This window comes from Microtus oregoni, unplaced genomic scaffold (assembly GCF_018167655.1).
Source record: "Microtus oregoni isolate MIOR12 unplaced genomic scaffold, Mior012 000019F_ref0000042, whole genome shotgun sequence".
In the NCBI taxonomy this organism is placed as follows: Eukaryota; Metazoa; Chordata; class Mammalia; order Rodentia; family Cricetidae; genus Microtus; species Microtus oregoni.
Genome location: NW_024543078.1, coordinates 29,937,318 through 29,960,731, shown reverse-complemented (window position 1 = coordinate 29,960,731; position 23,414 = coordinate 29,937,318). Strand labels below are relative to the sequence as shown.

The 23,414-nt window shown below is 35.8% G+C and overlaps 1 protein-coding gene across 1 annotated transcript in view; it reads right to left on the bottom strand.

The window, feature by feature from the left end:
• The window catches only part of LOC121459548 (zona pellucida binding protein), a 105,831-nt gene that overhangs the window by 21,927 nt on the left and 60,490 nt on the right, over positions 1 to 23,414 (bottom strand). Inside the window, exons 5-6 of the mRNA XM_041669432.1 lie at positions 21,275 to 21,493; positions 12,450 to 12,526 (exon numbers count right to left, since the gene is read on the bottom strand). Coding sequence (XP_041525366.1) covers positions 12,450 to 12,526; positions 21,275 to 21,493 — 296 coding nt within the window. The remainder of the gene's footprint in view (positions 1 to 12,449; positions 12,527 to 21,274; positions 21,494 to 23,414) is intronic.

Here is a 23,414-nt window from a genome sequence, read left to right as displayed (position 1 = left end):
TTCTCAACCTCAACATAGGAATCTAAAATGGCTGATAGACACTTAAGGAAATGTCCAACATCCTTAGCCATCAGTTGAGATTCCACATTATACCTGTAAGAATGGCCAAGATCAAAAACACTGATGACAGCCTAAGCTGGAGAGGATATGGGGTAAGGGGAACATTTCTCCATTGCTATAGGAGTGCAAGCTGGTACAGTCCCATTGGATAGCAATATGGCGATTTCTCAGAAAATTGGGAAACAACCTTCCTTAAGACCCAGCAATACCTCTTTTGGGTATATACCCAAAGGATGCTTAATCATAACACAAGGACATGTGCTCAACTATGGTCACAGCAGCATTGTTTGTCATAGTCAGAACCTGGAAACAAACTAAATGTCCCTCGACTGAAGAATGGATAAGAAAAATTACACAATGGAGTACGACACCACAGAAAAAAACAATGACATCTTGAAATTTGTAGTCAAAGGGATGATCTAGAAAACATCATATTGAGTAAGGTAACCCAGACCAAGAAAGACAAATATCATATGTAGCCAACCATAACTGGCTTTTAGACATACAGGGGAAAAAAACAGCCTACAACTCACAATCCCAGAGAACCTAGACAATAATGAGGACCCTAGAAGAGATATACATGGATCTAAACTACATGGGAAGTAGAAAAAGACAAGATCTCCCGAATAAATTTGGAAAATGGGGGCCATGATAAAGAATAGAATGGAAGGGGAGGGAAAGGGAAGAAAACAGAGAATAATATATAGCTCAAAAAGACCAAAAAAGAACATAGACCTTTCTTCCAGAGGACATTAATTTGATTCCTAGAACCTAAATGGTGGCTCACAACTTCCTTTAACTCCAGTTCCAGGGAATTGGACACCCTCTTCTAGAATCTAGAGCATGCACATGATGCACAGAAATACATGCAGACAAAACCATATATATATATATATATATATATATATATATATATATATATATAACCATAGAAGAAAACTTTCCCAACCTAAAGAAGGTTATGCTTTCCCAACCTAAAGAAGGTTATGCTTATGAAAGTACAAGTTTACAGAACGCCAAATAAGTTGAACCCCCAAAAATAAGTCCCCCTACTTCACCATTTAGTAATCAAAACACTAAACATACAGAATAATGAAAGAATATTGAGAGTTGCAAAGGGAAAAAGGCCAAGTAACATATAAATGCAGACCTATCAGAATTATAGCCAACTTCTCAGTGGAAACAACAAAATCCAGACGGTCCTGTACAGATGTGCTATAGACACTAAGAGACTATGGATGGAAACCCAGGCTACTCTACCGAGCAAATATTTCAATCACCATTGATGGAGAAAACAAGATATTGCATGACAAAATCAGATTTAAACAATACCTATCAATATATATAGACATATAGAAAGTACTAGAAGGAAAACTCCAACCCAAGAAAGGTAGCTACACCTGCAAAAACACAGGTAATAATCCCCCACCAGCAAAACCCAAAGAAGAAAAAAACACACACAATACCATCAACAACAACAAAACCAAAAATAACAAGAACTAAAACTCACTGGTCAATAATATATCTTAATTTCAGTCTTAATTAACCTATAAAAAGACACAGGCTACTAGAATGGATATGAAAACAAGATCCATACTTCTGCTGTATACAAGAACCATACCTCAACTTCAAAGACGGCATTACCTCAAAGTAAATAGTTGGAAAAGATAGCTACACTATGAGCTGGTGTACCTATCCTAATATATAACAGAATATACTTCAAACTAAAATTAGTCAAAAGAGATAAAGAAGGACATTTCATATTCATCCCAGAAAAATTCCATCAAGATGAAGTCTCAATTCTGAACATCTATGCCCCAAATATAAGCACACCCACATTTGTAAAAGAAGCATTACTAAAGCTTGAATCACACTTCAAACCCTCACACTAATAGTGGGAGACTTCAATACCCCACTCTCACCACTGGCCTCATGGAAACTTAACCACCAACCAGAGTACTTTCATAGAATTGTCCTGGGCCTTTTGCACATGTGTTTCTGTTGTATGGCTTGGTACTCTGTGGGAGTAGGGGCTGTCTCTGACTCTGTTACCTACTCTTGGGACACTTTCCTCCTGCTGGATTGCCTCTTCTAGCATTAAAAATGGAGGAGGTGCCTAGTCTTGCTGCAACTTGATATACCATGGCTGGCTGATATACATTGGAGGCCAGTACTTTTATGAAGGTAAGGAAGAGGGAGTAGAAAGGAGATGGGAGGATGGGGGAGAAAATGGGAGAAGAGGAGGTAGGGGAAACTGTAATTAACTGAGCAGGGGAAAACTAAATAATTTATTACTAAAATTGCATTATAAAAATACATTGTATGCATCCATAAAATTATCAATGAATATATAAAACTATATAAAATAACTACGTAAAGAGCTAAATATGATGACATACACTAGAAATTTCAGTACTCAGGAGGGATAGGCAGTACAACTGCCATAAATTAAAAGTCAGCTTTGACTACAGTGTGAGAATTTGTCTCAAACCACCAAAAACAAAACACCATCAACAAAACTACAAAAAAACTCTATCCCATCTCACTCAAGCCAGAAAAGGTATAATAAAGAAAACAAATGACAACAAAATTGGTGAGAATGATAAAATAGAAGCCTTTACATTATGGGTGAAATTTTTACCAGTTCAGCCACCATGGAAATATGCATGGAGGTTGCTCAAAAAGCTAAATCTAGAAACTACCTATGATCCTGCAATATTACTCCCATATAAACACCAAAACAAATTTAAGTCAGTCTCCCAAAAGGCAATCTGAACATCCACATTTATTAAGCACTATTAAAGATAATTGAGATATGAAATTTAGCTAGATATTCATCCACAAATGAATGGATAGAGACTCAGAAATGAAATTAATCCGGTGCCTAATGTTTGGATTATGAATTCATAAAAAAGTTGTTTGCCTGTGGCCCTGCAGTCACCGGGACAGGCCAGAGCTACAGATGGACATAGACACCGCCCTACAGGCCAGGTTTTATCTCCTGGTGGGTTTTCCCTGATCCGCTTCTCAGGCTGGTGTCAAACTAGGTAATCATTTTGAAATCCAGTCATACTTTCACTGTTTTAGAAGCAACAATAAGCCTCATATTGTCGTCATCATCATCGGTGGCAGATCTGGTGAGAAATTGGGAAGTCTTAAGGGAGGAATTACTTAGAAGGGAGTTTTTCCCATGTTAAAAAATGGAAGACACAATTACAGTAGAGAAAGTTAGTTCTCTGTATGATTATAAGCAACAAACCTAGAAGCCTTCACACCCCCATTAACTTGGGAAGCTAAAATAAATTCACTGGAGCCATAGGATGGCTGTATGATTATATAATAAATGATTTAAAACTGGAACAATTAAATGAAGGGATAATCAATTTAACTGGGATTGACATACTGTTAATTATCATTTTGAATATTATTGTTGTCATCTTCATAATTCTTGGTTTATCTCATAAAAAGTTGTTTGGTTTGACTGCCAAGATACAGGTCTTAGAAAAACTTAATAAAATAGATTATATAGATATTCAGATCCTGACTGAGGAATTTAATAAAGAACCAATTTAAACATTGCATTATAAAGTTAAAGAGGAACAGCCTACAGTATTCAAACAACCACCATTAATATATCGAATACTCTTATACAAACAACTGACAAATCATAGATATGTTCAAGGCTGTGCAAGAGTTAATGGACTCCTATGGAAATGATGGATTTAAGGTGATTCAAGGAAGTGATAGTCTCATATGTCATGTACTAACCTTTTGTGGATCAAATGTTAAACGTGTGGTCAGTTTATAATAGAATTATCACTAAAAACTGAATAGACTTAGTTAAATCTGTTTAGAGCCTGGTCCACAATTACAATGGAGTACCTGATTCAGGGAAGAGGCTAAGACTATTGAACAATAGAGTAAACCTAGAGCTGTGGAAATCTCACAAAATCAAGTTCTTGGAGAAGGAGATTATGCTACTGTAGAAGGGCAATCTTTATATGATGGCCATGCCCTGGCTTTATGTCATTCAGCAGCCTTAAATGCTTGGGACATAACTAAAGACTTTGGAAAGAAAATTGACTCATTTATTAAAGTCGTAAGGGCCCAAAGGGAGCCTTCACAGATTTCTTACACAGATTGGCTTCAGCAATAAATAAAACTATACAAAATTCAGAAGCTATACAAATAATAATTGAACCTCTGGATTTTGAAAATGCTAATCATCAATATAAAAGGATAATTAGGCTTTAAAGGCAAGATCAGGACCCTTAAAGGAATGGATCTGAGATACAATGAATACTGTCTCTCATACCCATGATGATACTTGGATAATAGAGGTGATTTCCAGGGGTTTGAGGAAAAATTGAAATGTCAAGTGTTATAAACTGGCAAACAAGGTCACCTTAAAAAGAACTATAAACAGGGCATTCCTAGAAACAATGTTTTTTTTTCTAAAAAATAATCCAAACAGAACACCCCTCCCTTCTGGATTAGGCAAAAGTTTTGGTAAAGGTAGGCACTAGATCAACAAGAGACATACAAGGGAATGCCATTGGGAAACTCCTTGAAGAGCCTCTTGCAGGCCCCTATGTCAAATCTGGTTCATTTGTTTCTTGCCATCATAGAGAAAACTCCTTCCCAAATCTATTGAAGAACCTAATGCTTATTGTAAAAAAAAAAAAAAAAAAAAAAAAAAAAAAAAAAAAAAAAAAAAAAAAAAAAACCATACTGTTCTGGTTAATAGAACAGCTATAGAAGAGAGAACAAAAAAAAATATGGTTTCTTTATGAGAAACCATAAAGTGAGTAATTTAGAAAACTTCTATAAATGAACAAAGACCAAATTTAAAAATACAAATAAATGACATTGTCATTGAAGGTCTGGTAGGCACAATAATTTCACCAGAATCTTTGCATCAAAATTGGCCTCTTCGGAAGGCAAATGTTTAGCTTTTAGGGATTGAAACTTTATCTCAAATGAAACAGAACACAGGATAGGTCGAATGTATAGGGCCAGGAGGACAAAGAGGAAAATTAAAGTCATATACTGCTAACACAGAAATAAATTTATGGAGACTTGATTTATTACAGTAATGAAATAATCATATTAACAATCACTCAATCTTAGAAACAACCCATAAATTAATGTATGTTTCTGGGGAAAATATTAGAAAGCATTATAAAGAACTGTGACTGACCATTCAGGTTGTACAAGAATAAGGCACAACAGCTGCTGACTTTGTTTTTGTTTTGTTTTGTTTTTTTTTTGAAAATCAGCAGCTTTTTTAAAAAAGGCACCAACAGCCCTTACTTTTAAAATTGTTGGCAGAAAAACCTGTGTGGTTTAAGCAATGGCCTTTAACAACAGAGAAACTGCAGGATATAGAACAACTGGTACAGGAGCAACTAAATGTTCGGCATATCGAAGAATCAACCAGCCCTTTGAATTTTTCTATATTTGTTATTAAAAAGAAATCTTGAAATATGGAGAACGGCAATAGCTTTAAGAGGTATTAAGGTTGAGTTAGTCAAGGTGCTCTCTACAGTCTTGAAATCCTTTAATTTCTCAATTGCCTAAAGAATGGCCTCTTATATTTATTGATTTAAAAGATTGTTTTTTCACTATACCTTTACAAGAATAAGACAAAAGCAATTTGCCTTCACAGTGCCTACTTATAATAATTCTCAGCCTGCTTAGAGGTATCAGTGAAAGGTTCTCCCACAAGGACTGTTAAATAGCTGCACCATGAGCAATATTTTTTACAACAGCAATTGTAAATGATACTCAAGAAATTTCCTCAATCTATAGTTTACCATTACAAGGATGATATTTTATTATAAGATTCAAATGCGGTCTAGAAGAGCTAGTTCCAGGACAAGAACCAAAAGCTACGGAGAAACCCTGTCTCGAAAATTAAAAAAAAAAAAGAATACCTGACTTCAAATGCAGATACTTTACAAAGAATGTTTGAAGAAGTAAAAAAAATTGCCTTGTTGGGGATTATGAATTGCTCTTGAAAAACATACAAAGAGGAGATTCTATTATCTATTTAGGCTATAAAATAGGTTTACAAAGAATTAGACCCCAAAAGTTGCAAGTTAGGAGATATCAATTGCAGACTCTTAATGACTTCCAAAGATTGTAAGGAGACATTTCCAATTTATGGCCTACTACTGGGAAAAATCTGATGAACTGAACAATTTAAACAAAACCTTAGATGGTGGCAAGGACTTAAACAGTCCCAGAAAATTATCAACTGAAGCTGAGAGACAATTGGCTTTGAAAGAAGAGAAATTACAGAAGGTACATATGGATCATGTGGATCAGAAGCTTAATTGCATTCTGGCCATATTACCTCCAAGTAGTCTCCTACAGGAATTTTAGTGCACAGGGAAGATATTTTCTTAGAATGGAACTTTTTACCACATAAGCCAAGTAAAAATTTTGAAATATATATGGAAAAGGTCTGAGTTAATTCTAAAAGCAAAATTGAGACTTCGTCAGTTAATAGGAATAGACCCAACAGAAATTATAGTACCTTTTAATAAAAAAAATGAAATTGACAAATTATGGGCAGAAAGTGAACCCTGGAAGATAGCTTATAGTAATTGAGAGAGGTTAACAATAAATATTCCAAAAGTAAGAAAATTCAACTTACAAAGAGAACTAGCCAAATCCTTCCATGCATTATATTCAAAACACCAATAACCAGAGCCCCTACATTCTATATTGATGCAAATATCAGAAAAGGCAGGTTACAAATCATAAAATTTCAGCAAACTGTCCAAAAGTCACAATTATATGCTATTCTCATGGTACTAAGGGATTTAAAAAAAAACTCTCAACATTGTTACCAATTCGCAATATGCAGAAAGAGTTGTTTTGCATATTGAAACCTCTAAATTTTTACCAGATGAAACAGAATTGACTTCACTATTTATTCAATTACAAGATACAATCAAGAATAGGAATCCTCCCATAAACATAATACACATCCAATCCCATGCAGGACTGCAAGGTCCTCTATCACTAGGTAATACAAAAATCAGCCAGTAATTGAATAGAAATGTGATGAAGGCCTCAGAATTTCATTTTAAAAAAATCATGTCAATGGCAAAAGTTTAAAAAAAGACCTTTCCATCATGTGGCAACATGCCAGAAAAAATTAGAAAATATCCTACTTGTTCTTTATACAAACAAACACCACTACCTGCAGGAAGTAACCCAAAGGGTACTCAAATAAATGAAATCTGGCAGATGGATGAGTTCCATTTTGTAGAATCTGGAAAACTAATATATGTACACCATACCATTGATACCTAGTCAAAGTTTCAATGGGCAACTGCTTTGAGTTCAGAAAAGGCTGATTTGATAATCACACATGACGTTATGGACATCATGGGGCCATAACAAAGACGGACAATGCTCCAGCATATGTCTCTAAGAAAATTAGACAGTTTTTTTGCTTATTAAAATATAAAGTATATTACAGGTATACCACATAATCTTACAGGCCAGGCAGTTATAGAAAAATCAAACTTTATAGGCTATGCTAAATAAACAGAAAAGGGTCATAAATGCCCCCAGATTACATACTGCTCTATTAACTTTGAATTTTCTAAATGCTAATGAGAAAGGAACAACAGCTGCAGAGAAACACTGGACAGTACAAAAAACTACAGAATGAAGTCAACTCGTACTCTTTAAAGATGTACTGACCTCAGAATGGAAACCCAGACATATGTTACATTGGGAAGGAGTTTTGCTTTTGTTTCCAAGTAAATGAAAATCTATGGATACTATCAAAATTGATAAAGACTCAATTTGAACATGAGACATCTTTAATTAGAAAAGATGAATACTCATCAAACACCATGGCTGTTTAATATAAAATAACACATAAAACTAACAAATGCTTTTCATTTGATCAGATATATCTTGCCAAAACAGAATCTCCCCAAAATTAGGGTTAGGGAAGGGCTTTGGTTTTGTCTTTTCAGGAGAATAAAGGCATTCACCTAAGGAATCTGATGACCACTAGACAAATGACATATCTGAAGAAAAAGGACAAATGAGACAGAAAAAAAATGTCCCAAGATAAAGAATAAACTGGCCTATTGGTATATCACATTACTAAAAGGATAAAATTTTATAAATCTTCCAAAATGCTTGTTTTCTGCTGTTCTCTACAGACATATAATGCAAATGGTCTCTTTGTAGTCTCAGTTCAGGTAAAGATTAAAGCTGGCTGTGGAGTTGGAGTGTGGCTCTCTCCTTCTCTTAACCCAAGCATGCTTCTTAAGGTAAAACCAAAATCTCTATCCCATGTCAGAAAAGCCACCTGATATAGGGCAGAATAAAAACAAATATTTAAAGACAATTTTATTGTCACTAATTGCATAATCCTTTGGCCTTATACTGACTCTTTAAAAGTTTTTCTTACGGTATAAAATATATAACATTAATATATATACATATATATATATTTATTCCAAACTTTTTATAATGATATTAATTGTCTTATACAGTACTAGCTAACTCTAGAAAAAGGTTTCATCTATCTTCCTATACATGATTTGTGATTTGAGTCTCTATCACTTTTTTGCAGTGAACCATGAACAGGCCTAGCAGTGAACTTCAAAGTCTCCAAAAAGAGGATGGGGTCCCACAGTGATTCCTCCAGGACTATGATGATACTACTTAGCTGAAAAACAACACCTAAGGATCAGCTTTGGACTACAAACTGCTCAGAAGAATTTCAAGGTGGCTAGCTGAGATCATCCAGCCTCACAGACTACTCTAGGAAGGACTTGCGACAAACCCTGCATTTTTCCCATTATGCAGAGACTGTACAACAAATGATAATGTTACCTCTCCCAGGACTTGACAATTAATCCAAATTTTCTTCTCAGTATGCCCTAAAGATGCTGTGACCCCCAGACAGCAGGAAATATATTTGAGAATATGATGCCCACATTCTCAAGAGGTGGTGTGGGTGGTTTTTGGTCATTCAATAGATTATGAATATTTGTCATTTTTTTAGGGGAGTTGTTTATAATTTATTATTGGTTATAGTCAGGAGGAAAGTTGAAGAAAGGAGATTACATTCAGAGTTCTTTCTCTGAAAAAAAAAGAGGAATACAAATACAATAAGATAAAAGAGTAGATTATTGAATCTACTTTTTAAAAGCAACTACTAGTTTTAAATATTTTATATTGGATTGGAATTTTGTATATTGTATACAAATTTGTATATTAATACAAATTTAGGATTACTTTTGTTAAAACATACTGTACATAATACACTTCTAATCTTGTTCAAGGTATTGTACCTATACAGCTCATTTAACAATAATGCAAATTTCTACTTCTTGAAAGTTATTATTACCAACTGTTTAGGATAATAAGTAAATGTAGGTTAGTAATTAGTCACCTATTACAACTAAACTTGTAGTCATATTAGATATGTTTTCAAGGTCAAACAGAGATATATTGTAAATAGACAGATAATTTTCACATACTTCAGAGATCTACCAAATATGATATTTAAGATATCTTAATACCATAGGTTCCTTTTTATGACAATGTGGCATATCTGCTCCTAGTAACACCAGTCTACTTCAAAAAAGATGATGGGTACTGAAGAAACTCCACATAGAGCTTACTTTCTTTGTGGCAAAAGTAAGCCATTGAGCAAGAAAAAGCCCTTACCTCAACTTCTGATAGTATTCTTTCCTAATTGGACAAGCAGGACACAAAAGAGAATGACTGCCAAAACTTGACAAGTCAAGGCAAGACAGCCCTTCAGAATATCCTGCTTCATAGAAAAGTCTGTCAAATATTCTAGGCCTTTAGGCTGAAGATGAATGCCCCAACATTGCAGAGGAACTTTGGGTGACTCCCCCAGGCAGCCAGCTGTTTCTACATTCTCACATTTTTTGGAAGTTGTTAGCTTGCATTTTCTGCTTACTCAGTTAACACTATTTCCTTCTTGGGTCTCTGAGGTAGTTGAAGGCTACATAGTATAGTTTTCCTTTTTTATGAGACTCAGAAAAGAAATTCACCAAAGAAGTGTAAAGTGTATAAGTTTGAGAGATATCAAAAGATAGTTTTGGGTGGCAATGCAAGTTATGATAGAAAGTAAATTAGGTACAAGTCTTTGGACTCACCAAGATATGATAGATAATGGAGTATTTTCTCTGAATTTGTCAAAGGAAAATGAACTAGACATTATTGATGTACTTACTGCCTGTATATATTGTATATAGTTACTGTACTTATTGTATGTAGTTTTTTTGTATTAGTCATAGCCTTCCTTTTTTATTTTAGACCAAAAGGGGAAATATAGTGATATTTTATTTGTTTTAATAAATAAAGCTTGCCTAAACATCAGAATGCAAAGCAGCCATACTAGTCATCCACACAGGCCAGGCAGTAGTGGCACACATCTTTAATACCAGCAGCCACACTAGTTAGCCATAAAGGCTGGGTGGCAGTGGCACATGCCTTTAATCCCAGTACTAGAGAGGAATATAAGACAAGAGGAGACAGGAGCTCAGGGTCTCAGTTTCAGTCTGAGGTTTGGTGAAGAGCAATATAATCTGAGGTTCAGTTTATCACCCCTCTGATCTGAGCACTAGTAAGAGATGAGAGCTCTTGAGAGGCTTGGCTGCTTTTCTTCTCTAATCTTTCAGCTTGAAACGCAATATCTGTGTATGGGCTTTTATTATTTATGCTATAAAATATATAATATATATATTAAATAAAACTAAGGAAGACAAATACATTTTTCCCACATGTGTTATACATAAACATATACACACATGAACACACAAATATATAACAAGTATTAAAGGATCATTTGGGAGGAAGGGGTATAAGTCAAAAATAGAGATGCCACGTGTTGTTTCATAAGTTAACCTAACTTTATATACATACATAAATGTATAGATATACACATATACATAAACTATAACATCATCATAAGCCTTCAATCATCTATTTATAAATAATCTTGAATAAAGCTTTGTGAGATATTTTTTAATAGAGAAGATTTAAAAACAGAGGATAGAAGAATGAGTTCTAGGATTCAGGAAGCAGTGAGAGTGTCATGGGGACATAAATATGGTTATAAAAAGACATCAAGCTGGGCAGTGGTGGCACACGCCTTTAATCCCAGCACTTGGGAGGCAGAGGCGGGTGCATCTTTGTGAGTTCAAGGCTAACCTGGTCTACAAGAACTAGTTCTAGGACAGGCTCCAAAGTTACAGAGAAACCCTGTCTCAAGAAAACAAAACAAAACAAAACAGACATCAAAGATCCAGTTTGAAGCAGTTCTTTGTTTTTATTATAGTGGTGGATATATGATACTACCCCAAACTGTAGCTGTATATAGTCTGTCACACAGAAATGGATATAAATAAATGTGAAAAGACAGATAAATCATGAGATTACACCACTATCAATATCCATAAATTATGACATTATACTGTATATCTATACCCTACTGTTCTTGTAAAGATATACTTTAAACTATAACCACATACACAGGTTTACACTAAAATGCTCAAAGAATTGATGCTGGATTGTACTAGGGGTTTTAAAATATGACTACAAATCCTATAACACACATTGCATAGAACAATGTATGAGCAAAAACAAAAAGAAAAATCCTTCATAAGATTCTGACAAATATAATACTGATGTGTTTGTTAAACATACTAGTCAAAATTTAAGTCATTCATAGTAAAATCCAGTCAATGAAAAGTAGAAGAGAACATCATTCAACTAAAAAGAAAATGTACAGCTGCTATAAGACTTGACTGCTGAAGACTAAATGTTTTAAGTCTAGAGACAAAACATCTCTAGTCTCATCACGTCTGTTCATCTTTGTACTGACTCTACCCATTCAGATTAGTTCAGCTAAATGAGTAAAGACTTAAGAGAAACATGTAACACTCTACCTGTGGACAATATGATGATTGCACAAAAATACTAAATATCTATGAAATAACTATTCTAACAAGTGAGTAGCAAAATACCACTATATAAGCCCAATATGTAAACATCTATGGAAACTGAAACAACTGGAAGAATTACAGCCATGATTTCTCCTTAATATAAACTAGCCATACGAAATAAGGCCAAATAAATGAAAAACCATTCTTTAGATATACAATATTAAATATAAAGTAGTCTGTCAAATTTCAATTATATTGATTTCTTATTTTCTAGTGGGTGAAGTTTTACTTCATTGTTGGAAGCACTTACTGTGGGCCTCAATGTATTTTACAAATAGCTAAAACAAAGACTAATTATGATGAATCTTTAAACACTGGGCATTTCCACTCAATTTTTTTCTTCGTTTCCACCAGATCATAACATACCTTAGATAATCTTTTGGAAGATTCACAATTATGGTCTGTACATGGCTTGGGTCCTTTTTCAGTGTCTATAGATGAAACTGAGAAAATATATAATATTTTATATTTGTTCTGATATATTATACCAAGCTACTTAAATTTTGAAAAATAAAATATCACTTGTCAACTACATCTCTCCCAGGATAAAAGGCTGGATTTTCTAATGCTAAGGATTTCAGCAAAATCCTAAGTCAAATATTTGTTTATATAAATCATAAAATGTTCATTTCTACAATCATCTTAGGAATTAAGTTCCTCAGTAACTGATGCTGGGATATTTTAATTTTACAGAATTATTTCAACTTTTACAATGTATTATAACCATATATATATATATATATATATATATACACACACACACACACACACACAGTCATTCTCTGTCAACCTCCATGCATATATATATACATATATACATATATATATATATATATATATATTATATATTGGGTATCACTACCCTAATTCAATGCTCTACGTGTAAGTACAAATTAAAAATGGAAAGATAAACTGTAATAACAATATTAGATATGCTACGAGATTGGACTATGGTTGTGGCCATTTAAAGCAATATAATAAGCATGGTCATGCATATAGGTACATTTTTATTTATACACATATAGGAGAAACTATATGGAAACTATAATTCTATTCATTTGCAATAAACAAGCAAGCATTAGGAAAACTCAATGGGCAAAGGAATATTGGACTAATGAGCATCTCTGCAAGGTCACTGAGGAAATTCCTGCTGTACTAAGACTTCAGTCTGAAATCTTGGGTAAGAAGCAGGCTCTATAAGAATTTACAACAGCTAATCCTTACAGAGTAGAATGTCAATCTCATACCCAAACACCTTTGTTAATTCCCACTACCAATAAAAATATATGAAGTATTCTTACTTGTAACCTCAGATCTATAATTAATTCATAAACATAGGATTTAATATCTTAAGACTTTCATACTCTGCAAAACAGGCTCTGCTTTGTCATTTTAGTCATTATTTACAACTAAGAGAATATAATGAAAACTGTACTTCAGTTTTCAAATTAAAATTACTTATAAAATAGCCAATATTATTTCTGGTAATTTTCCATAAATACCTCTTGCATCCTTTGGCTATTCTAGACTATTTTCTAATAAATCATATGTCATCTGTATGCATGTTATTAATTGGCTCATTTTCCCAACAATCCTTCAAACAGAAATAATTTTCCAATGGAGTTGTGTAATTGCGCACATATTTACTAACTCTAATGTCCCGCGAAGATATAGGTTACCTGAAAGAGCACAGATTCTAAACTCTGAGGACAATTTTTAATATGCTTAAAGAGCTGAAGGAAATTATAGACGAATGAATAAAGAAAACAGAACAGTTTGTCATGACAAGAATATTAATAACATAAAAATAAATTATGAACTTGTCATCCAATAGCTCTAGTGCATAGAATTATAGCTGAGAGAAATTCACTAAAAGATTAAAACAACATATTTGAGCAGTCTGGAGAAATAATTAGAGAACTTAAAGATAAGTCACTAAAATCTGACTAAAAGAAAAGAAAGAACAAAAGGGAAACAGGCATAAAGAATCATGGGACAAGTTCACCAGCCTACTCATAGGACATGAGGGGAGGAAGGAGAGATGCAACATTCAAATATTTGAGTAAATAACAGCCAAACTGCCTCAAATCTAACATGATATAAATTTTCACACGCATAGAGATGGAGCCTACATGTATACCATGTAATATGCTATAATCAAACATCAGATATGAAAGAGAAAGAAATAATTCAGAAAGGACCAAGGACAATTAATGTGCCACATATAGGGGCTATACAATACGAAATAAAATAGGAATTATCATTTGATTTTTAAGGCCAGAGTATAAGTTTCCATAGAGGCCTATCTTAAAAATAAGGATACACATAGAACATAGGGAAAAGAAAAGGTTCATTGCAGTTAACATGAATACAAAAGAAGCTAGAAATATGGTGTTTCTTTCATGCAAAATAGAAATCAGAATAAGGAAAAATATTATACCTGATTTCAAGGAACAATACTGTCATCACATAATGAAAGTAGGATCAATCTTTACAAAGGTTTAAGAATCCCTGTTATCTATGTCTTGAGTAAAGGTATTTGACAGTTGAATAAAGTAGAGACCCAAATTCAGAACCCTGGTACTCAGATGACAACAGCGAGGGCTGGGGTGGTGACAATGACATATATCTGTAACTGCAGAACTCATGTACAGAGGAAGGCAGGTCCTGACAAGTCGAACTAGTAAGACAGCAAAGTGCACATATAAGGAGAGAGCCCATTTCAAAAGTAGATTGCAGAGTGACAGAGGATGATACCCAAGGCCAATCTCTAGCCTCGCATGTACACATGAAACAAACAAACAAATAAACACAGACACACAATTTGAGGACAAAATTTTTAGAACTGTTAGAAAAATAACAAAATCTACTATTATCTCTCAATATTCCTCTATAAGTAACAGAAAAACAAAGAAACCAGAATATAAAGTATACATAGAGCTAACTCACAGAGCATCTTTTAATAACTGAACAAATAATACTTAGAGACATTGTCATGTAGTAACATAGAACACATGTTATTCTCAAACTCATATGAAGCATTCAGAATGAACCTACTCCATTTGAGTCATAAAATGCAGTTTGAAATATTAAAAACTAGAGACATGAGCAAGGAAGTCAAGCCCGCGAGGGGGGCATCCACCCACTGAGACAGTGGGGCTGATCTATTGGGAGCTCACCAAGGCCAGCTGGACTGGGACTGAAAAAGCATGGGATAAAACCGGACTCTCTGAATATGGTGGATAATGAGGGCCGCTGAGAAGCTAAGGACAATGGCACTGAGTTTTGATCCTACTGCATGCACTGGCTTTGTGGGAGCCTAGCCTGTTTGGAGCTCACCTTCCTAGACCTGGATGGAGGTGGGTGGTCCTTGGATTTCCCACAGGGCAGGGAACCCTGACTGCTCTTGGGACTGGAGAGGAAAGGGGAGGGGAGTGGGGAGTGGGGGGAGGGAAAAGGGAGGCGGGGAGGAGGCAGAAATTTTTAATAAAAAAAATTTAATAAAAAGAAACTAGAAAGCATGCAAATTATGCATCCAGTTCAAAAAGTAAGCTAGAAATCAGTAAGAGAGAAGCAGATTGAAAATCCTGAAATATTTGGACATGGAGAAACACATTAATGTATAACATATGAAATATAAAAAAGTAAATAATTTAACTTAATAAAAGTAAAATAAACTTACCAAACTCTGTGATATAAGGTAAAAAGTAAAAAGAAATTTATAGTAAAAAATATAGGTTATTTATACCATTGAGAACAAATATTAGAAAAGACATTGGGGATAGCAAATGGCTCAGTAGGTAAAGGAAGCAACCTGAGACCTGAGTTTGCTCCCAGGATCTATAGAGAAGTAGAAAGAGAGTACCAACCCCACAAAGGGATCCTCTGGCCTCCATATGTGCACATATGCCCGCATACAAATATACTAATGTACAATAATAACAATGAATACATTTTTAGACAAAAGTAAGATCGATTTCAATAGAAACTTATGTATAGGAAATTGGAAAAATTAAGCAGATTTGGTTAAAAGAAGAAGAAACCATATACCAAATTAGAGTAGATATCACTGAGATGGTGACTAGGGGACTGGAGAAATGGCACAGAGATTAAGAGCAATTGCTGCTTTTCTAGAAGACCTGAGTTCAGTTGTGTATACTGGCACTAGGTCCACACAGTCAAGCTCTTCTAACAGTCAACTGTGGGTGGGGACAGGGCTCATTACCAGTACTAATAACTCGAGGTTTATTAGTGATCAATGGATTCCCGCAGACAAAGAAGCATAGTTTCTAGTTGTATGGCTGCTTGAGCACAGCTAATTGAAAAGGATAGCTCCAAACCCAGGATCACACAGATAGCCCTAGTTGAACTCTGCTAGTCACAGAACAGAAGTTAATTAACATGAGGAAAAATTCCATAAGGAATAATAGGGGCTAGCAGAGGTAAGACGAAAATAAGGGAGGGTTGGGGGAAGAGTAACCAAAATACATTACACATGCATATAAATATGTCAAAGAAGAAAATTTATAAGTAAAAAAGCTTACCAACGCTTACAATATATCCCCAAAATGAATGTATTTACTCCAGAATAAATTAATGCATTAGGGATTATTTATCTGATGATATCTCACAATGAACTATTTACCTTGATACAAAACTCAGATAAATACATTACAAAAGAGGAAAACTTAGGACCAATAAGTCTTCTGAACATATATGTAAAATATTTCAACAATATAAAATCAAATCCAACAATATATCAAAAGAACAATATGAGGTAATCCATCAGAATTTACACCAGGCTCCACATGACAATGCGAAGAGAAACCATCATAAGAGCACACCACTAAGGAAAACGGAGAGGGGAGAGCACTGCATGAGCCCAATTTCATTCTTGTTAAATATCAGTAGCTGTGACTGTGTCAAATTTCTTCAGCTAAATAAAGAACTTCTACAACAAACTGCAGTCACCACCATAGTTGAGACCGAAAAATCATAGGGCTTCACGAAGGAACAGGGCAAACGCGTTCCCTCTCACCACCCGTCATGATTCTAGGACTATAACTAGTAAAATAAACTGAGCAACAAGATTACAAAGGAGGGCAGACTGCATCCAGACAGGACCCACTACAGTATCTTCAGCACAGCCGAGTCGCTGGAGAACAAACGTCCAGTGAAGTGAGTGCTCAGAGAAAAGCATTCCTTTCAGCAGCAGAGAAAGAAAGCAGAACAGCAGAGTACAGGGTCACTTCCAGAGCCTTATTAACACTGACAATGCAATCATAATGTCAGAACAACGACTATGGACAGAGCTCTCAGAGGGCCCTCACCATAGTCTGATGAACATATTTACACAAAGGTGGGCAGGGGAGGAGACAAGGCATGAGAGTTGCTCTACCAGAGAATTAGTACTGGGGAAAGCCTGTTATTGCTACTCCACTAGATCAGTGACACAGTGAGGGAAAAAAAGGCATTTTTTTGTTTGTCTGTTTGTTTTGGTTTGGTTTGGTTTGGTTTTTTGAGACAGGGTTTCTCTATAGCTTTGGAGCCTGTCTTGGAACTAGTCTTATAGACCAGGCTGGCCTTGAACTCACAAAGATTCGCCTGCCTCTGCATCTTGAGTGCTGGGATTAAAGGTGTGCACCACCACCCAGAAAAAAAAAAAAGGCATTCTTAAAGGACTCAGTGGCTGCTCAGTGGCTGAGCAGCTAGCTATACACACAAAGGGAGCAGACTGCAAGACTCATGCTGGAAACTCAGAGAGCAAACCTGTCCCAGGACTATAGTCTGAGGCCTGGCCTTCAGAATGCTTCTAAATAGAGAAGGAAATTTTGTGATTTTGAGTGAGAATTAATCCAGTGTTCCATGAGAAGGATATCTGGCCTGAGACACAGACCAAAGTAGACCATTTAGAGACAGATCTGGAACCCAATCCTGCCCCTTTGAGAAACTCCAAATAGACAGGACCAACAACCATGATCTGTCCCTACCCCCACAAAGGACTAATTGGAGGCAGCTCATCTACCCAGGTCCCAACCCCATGCCGACAGTGAACTTCACACTGGTAGGTTTGGTATACATACCACACCCCCATGAAACCACCCAAAACTGTTCAGAATCAAGCCTAGCTTCCATGGTCAGGTACAAAACTACAGACAGACCGCACCTCTACCCAGATTTCTTTCCTTCTTTTTGTATTTACCTTATGGAGTGTTCAAGTCCTACTCAGCAGAACAGATCTACCATATCATATCCTCTTTGTTCTTTTTCAAAGATTTCTCAAGAACATTGGTTGCCCCAGAGTGTCTGTTTTCATAGCTGGCATATCTAACAGTTGTGGGGCTTCTGTTGCAGACAGTATTCTACTTTTTAGGTGATTTTTGAGATCAACCCAGGTACCCTAGCAGGAGCTGAGAGTTTAGCTGAGTTTTACACTGAGGGCAGTGGGAACCAATGATACTTCAATCTATTACAGTTATTCCTCCTACCCCAAACATTGAAAATACTTGCAATGAAAGAATATATGTGATAAGAGAGACAAAATCAGCCAGAAGATCAAATCCCACATGTACAAGTTCTAATGCAGAAACATAAGGATTATGAAAACTAAGGCAGCATGACTCCTCCAAACACGTTTACTTCTATAGCAATAGAATAAAGTGAGAGAATTTGGGAAAACAAAAGAATTCTCTAGAACTATTCTAAGACTATTAAAAAAATCAAAAAAGTCACCAGTAAACTGTATGAATTCACTGAGAATACCAACAGCTAAAAGTAATAACTAAGCTGATACAGGACATAAATGGAGATTTCAATAAAGAAACAGAAATAAAGAAAAATGGGATCTTGGGGATGGGGTGGGATGGGGGTAAAGGGAGATGGGGAGAGTAAAGGTAGAAGGGAAGGAGGGGGGACCTGGGAAACAGGAGAATTGGGATAAAGGAAAGGTGGATAGGGGAGCACGGAACCACAATTCTTAGTTAAGGGAGCCAGTTTAGGGTGGGCAAGAGACTTGACCCTAGAGGGGCTCCCTAGTGCCCAAGATGAGGTTCCCAGTTAGTTCCTTGGGCAGCTGAGGATTGGGAACCTGAAATGACCCTATCCTAGAGCAATACTGACGAATATCTTGCATATCATCATAGAATCTTCATCTGGTGATGGATAGAGATAGAGACAGAGACCCACACAGGAGCACTGGACTGAGCTCCCAAGGTCCCAAGGAGGAGCAGAAGGAGGGAGAACATGAGCAAAGAATTCGGGACCACGAGGCGTGCACCCACCCACTGAGACAGTGGAGCTGATCTACGGGGAGCTCACCAAGGCCAGCTGGACTGTGACCGAAAAAGCATGGGATAAAACCGGACTCTCTGAACATGGCGAACAATGAGGGCTGATGAGACACCAAGGACAATGGCAGGGGGTTTTGATCCTACTTAATGTGCTGGCTTTGTGGGAGCCTAGCCAGTTTGGATGTTCACCTTCCTAGATATGGACGGAGGGGGGAGGACCTAGGACTTAACACAGGGCAGGGAACCCGGACTGCTCTGTGGACTGGAGAGGGAGGGGCGGGGAGAGGAGTGGGGGGAGGGGGAGAAGGGTGGGAGGAGGGGGAGAAGGGTGGGAGGAGGGGGAGAAGGGTGGGAGGAGGGGAAGGGAAATGGGAGGCTGGGAGGAGGTGGAAACTTGTTTTTTGTTTATGTTTTTTTTTCTTCTTTTCGCAATAAAAAAAATTTAAAAAAAAGGAAATTTTAGAAATTAAAAAGTTCAGTAGGTCAAATTAAAAAAATTAATGGAGGGCTGGAGAGATGGCTCAGCGGTTAAGAGCACTGCCTGCTCTTCCAAAGGTCCTGAGTTCAATTCCCAGCAACCACATGGTGGCTCACAACCATCTGTAATGGGGTCTGGTGCCCTCTTCTGGCCTGCAGGCATACACACAAACTGAATATTGTATATATAATAAGTAAATAAATTTAAAAAAAATTAATGGAACACCTGATCAAACATAATTCAGAACATCAGAGCTTGAAGACAAAGGAAGACACGAATAATGGAACAATAACAACTATAAAATAATAAAGTATACCATAATATATAATATCTGTGACTGATTTTGCTTAATATGATGTCCAATTGCAATAATTTCACATAAAATGACATGATTTCATTCTTCTTTATGATTTCATAACCCTTCATATATCAAAGGCATAAAGTCAAACCCGGATCTCACTATTTACAGAAATTAGCTCAAAATGCATCTTAATGTAAACAGGGAAAAAAAGGACTAAAAGGAAACAGTCCTTAATGACCTCAGGTTTCTAAACACAACATTAAAAGCACAAAAGAAAAGAAAAAATATCCCCACAATCTAAAAGGTAAAAAGGAATCAGAGTTAACAATTTTCCAAAAAGATAAATGAATGACCACTTAACACATTAAAAAAAAAAATACTGCAAAGTATCAGTCATTTGAGGACACAGAGAGCTGGCTCACAACTGCAACATTTACCCTGGATCTCATCTTGTAAATTTTCTAAGAGTTTGTCCACGTAATGAAAACAAACAGGAAACAAAGATTCACAAAGCCTTCATATACAACTAGCATGTCCTTGACAGGATAAGCAATGCTTAGGCTGACCATCTGCCTTGAGGTTGGTGAAAACCAATGAAATTTCCCTGGAGAAGAGAAAAGCAAGAATTACACAAGATAAGAGTTTATCTTGCTCCTGCCTTTGAAGTTCCATGCCTTGCTACAGTCTCTGCCAAAATTAGATTCTACACAACAAATAAAGGAGAAAGAGGCGTAAACGAGGAGGAGAAGAACATTCTCTAAGTGGGCATGGATGGTTGTTCCTGAGACAATTCCTCCTCTCTCCAGCACTAATGACAACACATGAAATGGGATGAGGTGTCTGAAATGTTCACCACGTTACAAGCAATGCTTCCACTGACTCATCCCTATAACTAAACACTACAGACCCTTACTCTGACTTCCACTCAAGAGTGAAGTGACACAGCACACTTTTCGCTAATGGCATGAATCAGCAGGATTTTATTTGGAGGCATTTTAGCATTAAGTCAAACTCGAGAGGAAGATATAAATACATTTAGATTTGTAACATTCATATTCTAAATAGTTGGTTTGGAAACAGTTGTTTCCAAATTGTCTTTCTTAAAAGTATTTTGTATATTTACCTGAAAATGTGAAGAATAATTCATTTTGCAGACCAGCTCTCTGCATTTTAACACGGTGGCATTCAGATTTCAGCAAGGAAATCTCACAGGAAAGGTCAAGAACCAGTTTACTTAAAATCTGAAGAAGTTTCTTCTCAAAAGAAATGTTATAGATACTATTGCAGGGAGCCGCGTGGTACCGTGCTGTGAACTGGTAATAAAAATGAGGTTCACGATAAGCTACAAACATTAAAAAGAAAAGACAAAAACATCATCATTCAGGCAATTCAAGTGCATTGTGACTGTTTCAAATAAACAATTATTTGGAACAAATTCATATTCATTTCCTATAAACAGCTACATTTGCCTTCCTTAACAAAGCCTCACTCATAGTAAGTCGGTATTAAATACTATCACAGGGATTCTAAAACGGTGACTCATTTAACCCTCGCCATCATTTAAGATTCACATTCTTATTATTGTATCTGGAACAAAGGAATCAGGACACAAGAATCTTGCTGTGTGTACTGCCAATGTTATCAAGGCTAATTTTCAAACCTAGGAAGGCTGGTCTCACTCTACGCCTGTTCAAATACTGGCATCATACCTTTTTAAATTTATATTTTAGAAGAAATCAAACTGTTCTGTTTTAAAATATTAATTCTTATATGATATTCTAGAGATATAATTAGCAACAATACTTTTTAAAATATAATTCTAATAAATATATACAGTTAGTTTTAGTTAATTCCAGTACAATATCTGGAATTGAAGATACATATATTTAAAGCAAATCTCAAAATCTTACTGGAAAGATACAATAAATATATAATGAAAATAAAAAAAGATCACCTTGTGAAACAAGAGTTACTTTGCTGCTTCTGGATCACATTTTGAGCAAGAGTCCTCTATTCATACTGACATCCCTCACCACTGCCCATTTTCCTACCTTTGCTTAAAAGTTAAACACACTTACTACTCCCAAACTTAATTCAGAGGTTGGCAGCTTTTAGTTGCAAAGGAAACCTAGTAGTTTTCATTGACAAACAAATGAAAGCCAAAAATTACCAACACCCTAACTTCAAGAAAATATAAATCAGTATTTTTAATTTTTTTAGAAGAGCCTAAAAGAAAACTGATGTAGAAAGCATTAAAATGAATTTAATATTCTAAATATAATGATTAAAATATAATGCATAAAACATGATGAGCTATAAGACAAATGGTTTGAAAATAAGGAAAGTAACAGACAGGTACACTGGTTCATACCTGCATTTCCAGCATTCACAAGAATAAAGCAGAAGGATTGCACCAGTCGGTAGGAAGTTAAATTAGAGTAGATACAAAGATACAAATATTTAGATGACAGACAAACATATCAACAACGAAGGATAAAATTAAAATAATAGCAAACATTTATCTTTAACTATAATTACCAAAATAAATCTTTAAAAAATTAACTCCTAAGCCAAACAGTTTACAAAAATACTACTACAGTTAGCACAAGACAGGTGAGAGCAAGAACAGAAAGGCCACGTCCCTTTCATCATGTATGCTTATGCTCACATGCTCTGAAAGGAGCATGGACACCTCTTGGTCTGCCATTTTTCAGTCTATTAAGCAGGGTCACAGCAGTTTGATTAAACTTCTAAGTAACTGTAGTTTATGTTATTTTTTCTTTTATTTCATATCAAACCAGCCCTCTCAATTTTTTTCCTCAGTAAAATAATCTAAGATGAGGGATATATAGTATGCTTCCTGGTCCTAATAATGAGGATGCAGTGAACCATCAACCATGACACTCAGAACTGAAAAGCAGTTCAAACTATGATCACTGTTATCACTGTAATTTGAAAACATGGTTCTGTATGCGGCTTTGCCTGGCTGACTAAAATGACTAAAAGGCTGCCCTGGTAACCAGTCTGTCCCCTTGCTATTAAGACACACAACACAATTTGAGCGGGAATTCTTTTAATTAGAAAACTAAAAACAGCAAAGTTCTTCTTTTTTAATCTTGTTAAAAACGATGGTGGCGCACACCTTTAATCCCAGCATTCAGGAGGCAGAGACAGGCGGATCTCTGTGAGTTCGAAGCCAGCCTGGTCTACAAGAACCAGTTCCAGGACAGGCTCCAAAGCTACAGAGAAACCCTGTATTGAAA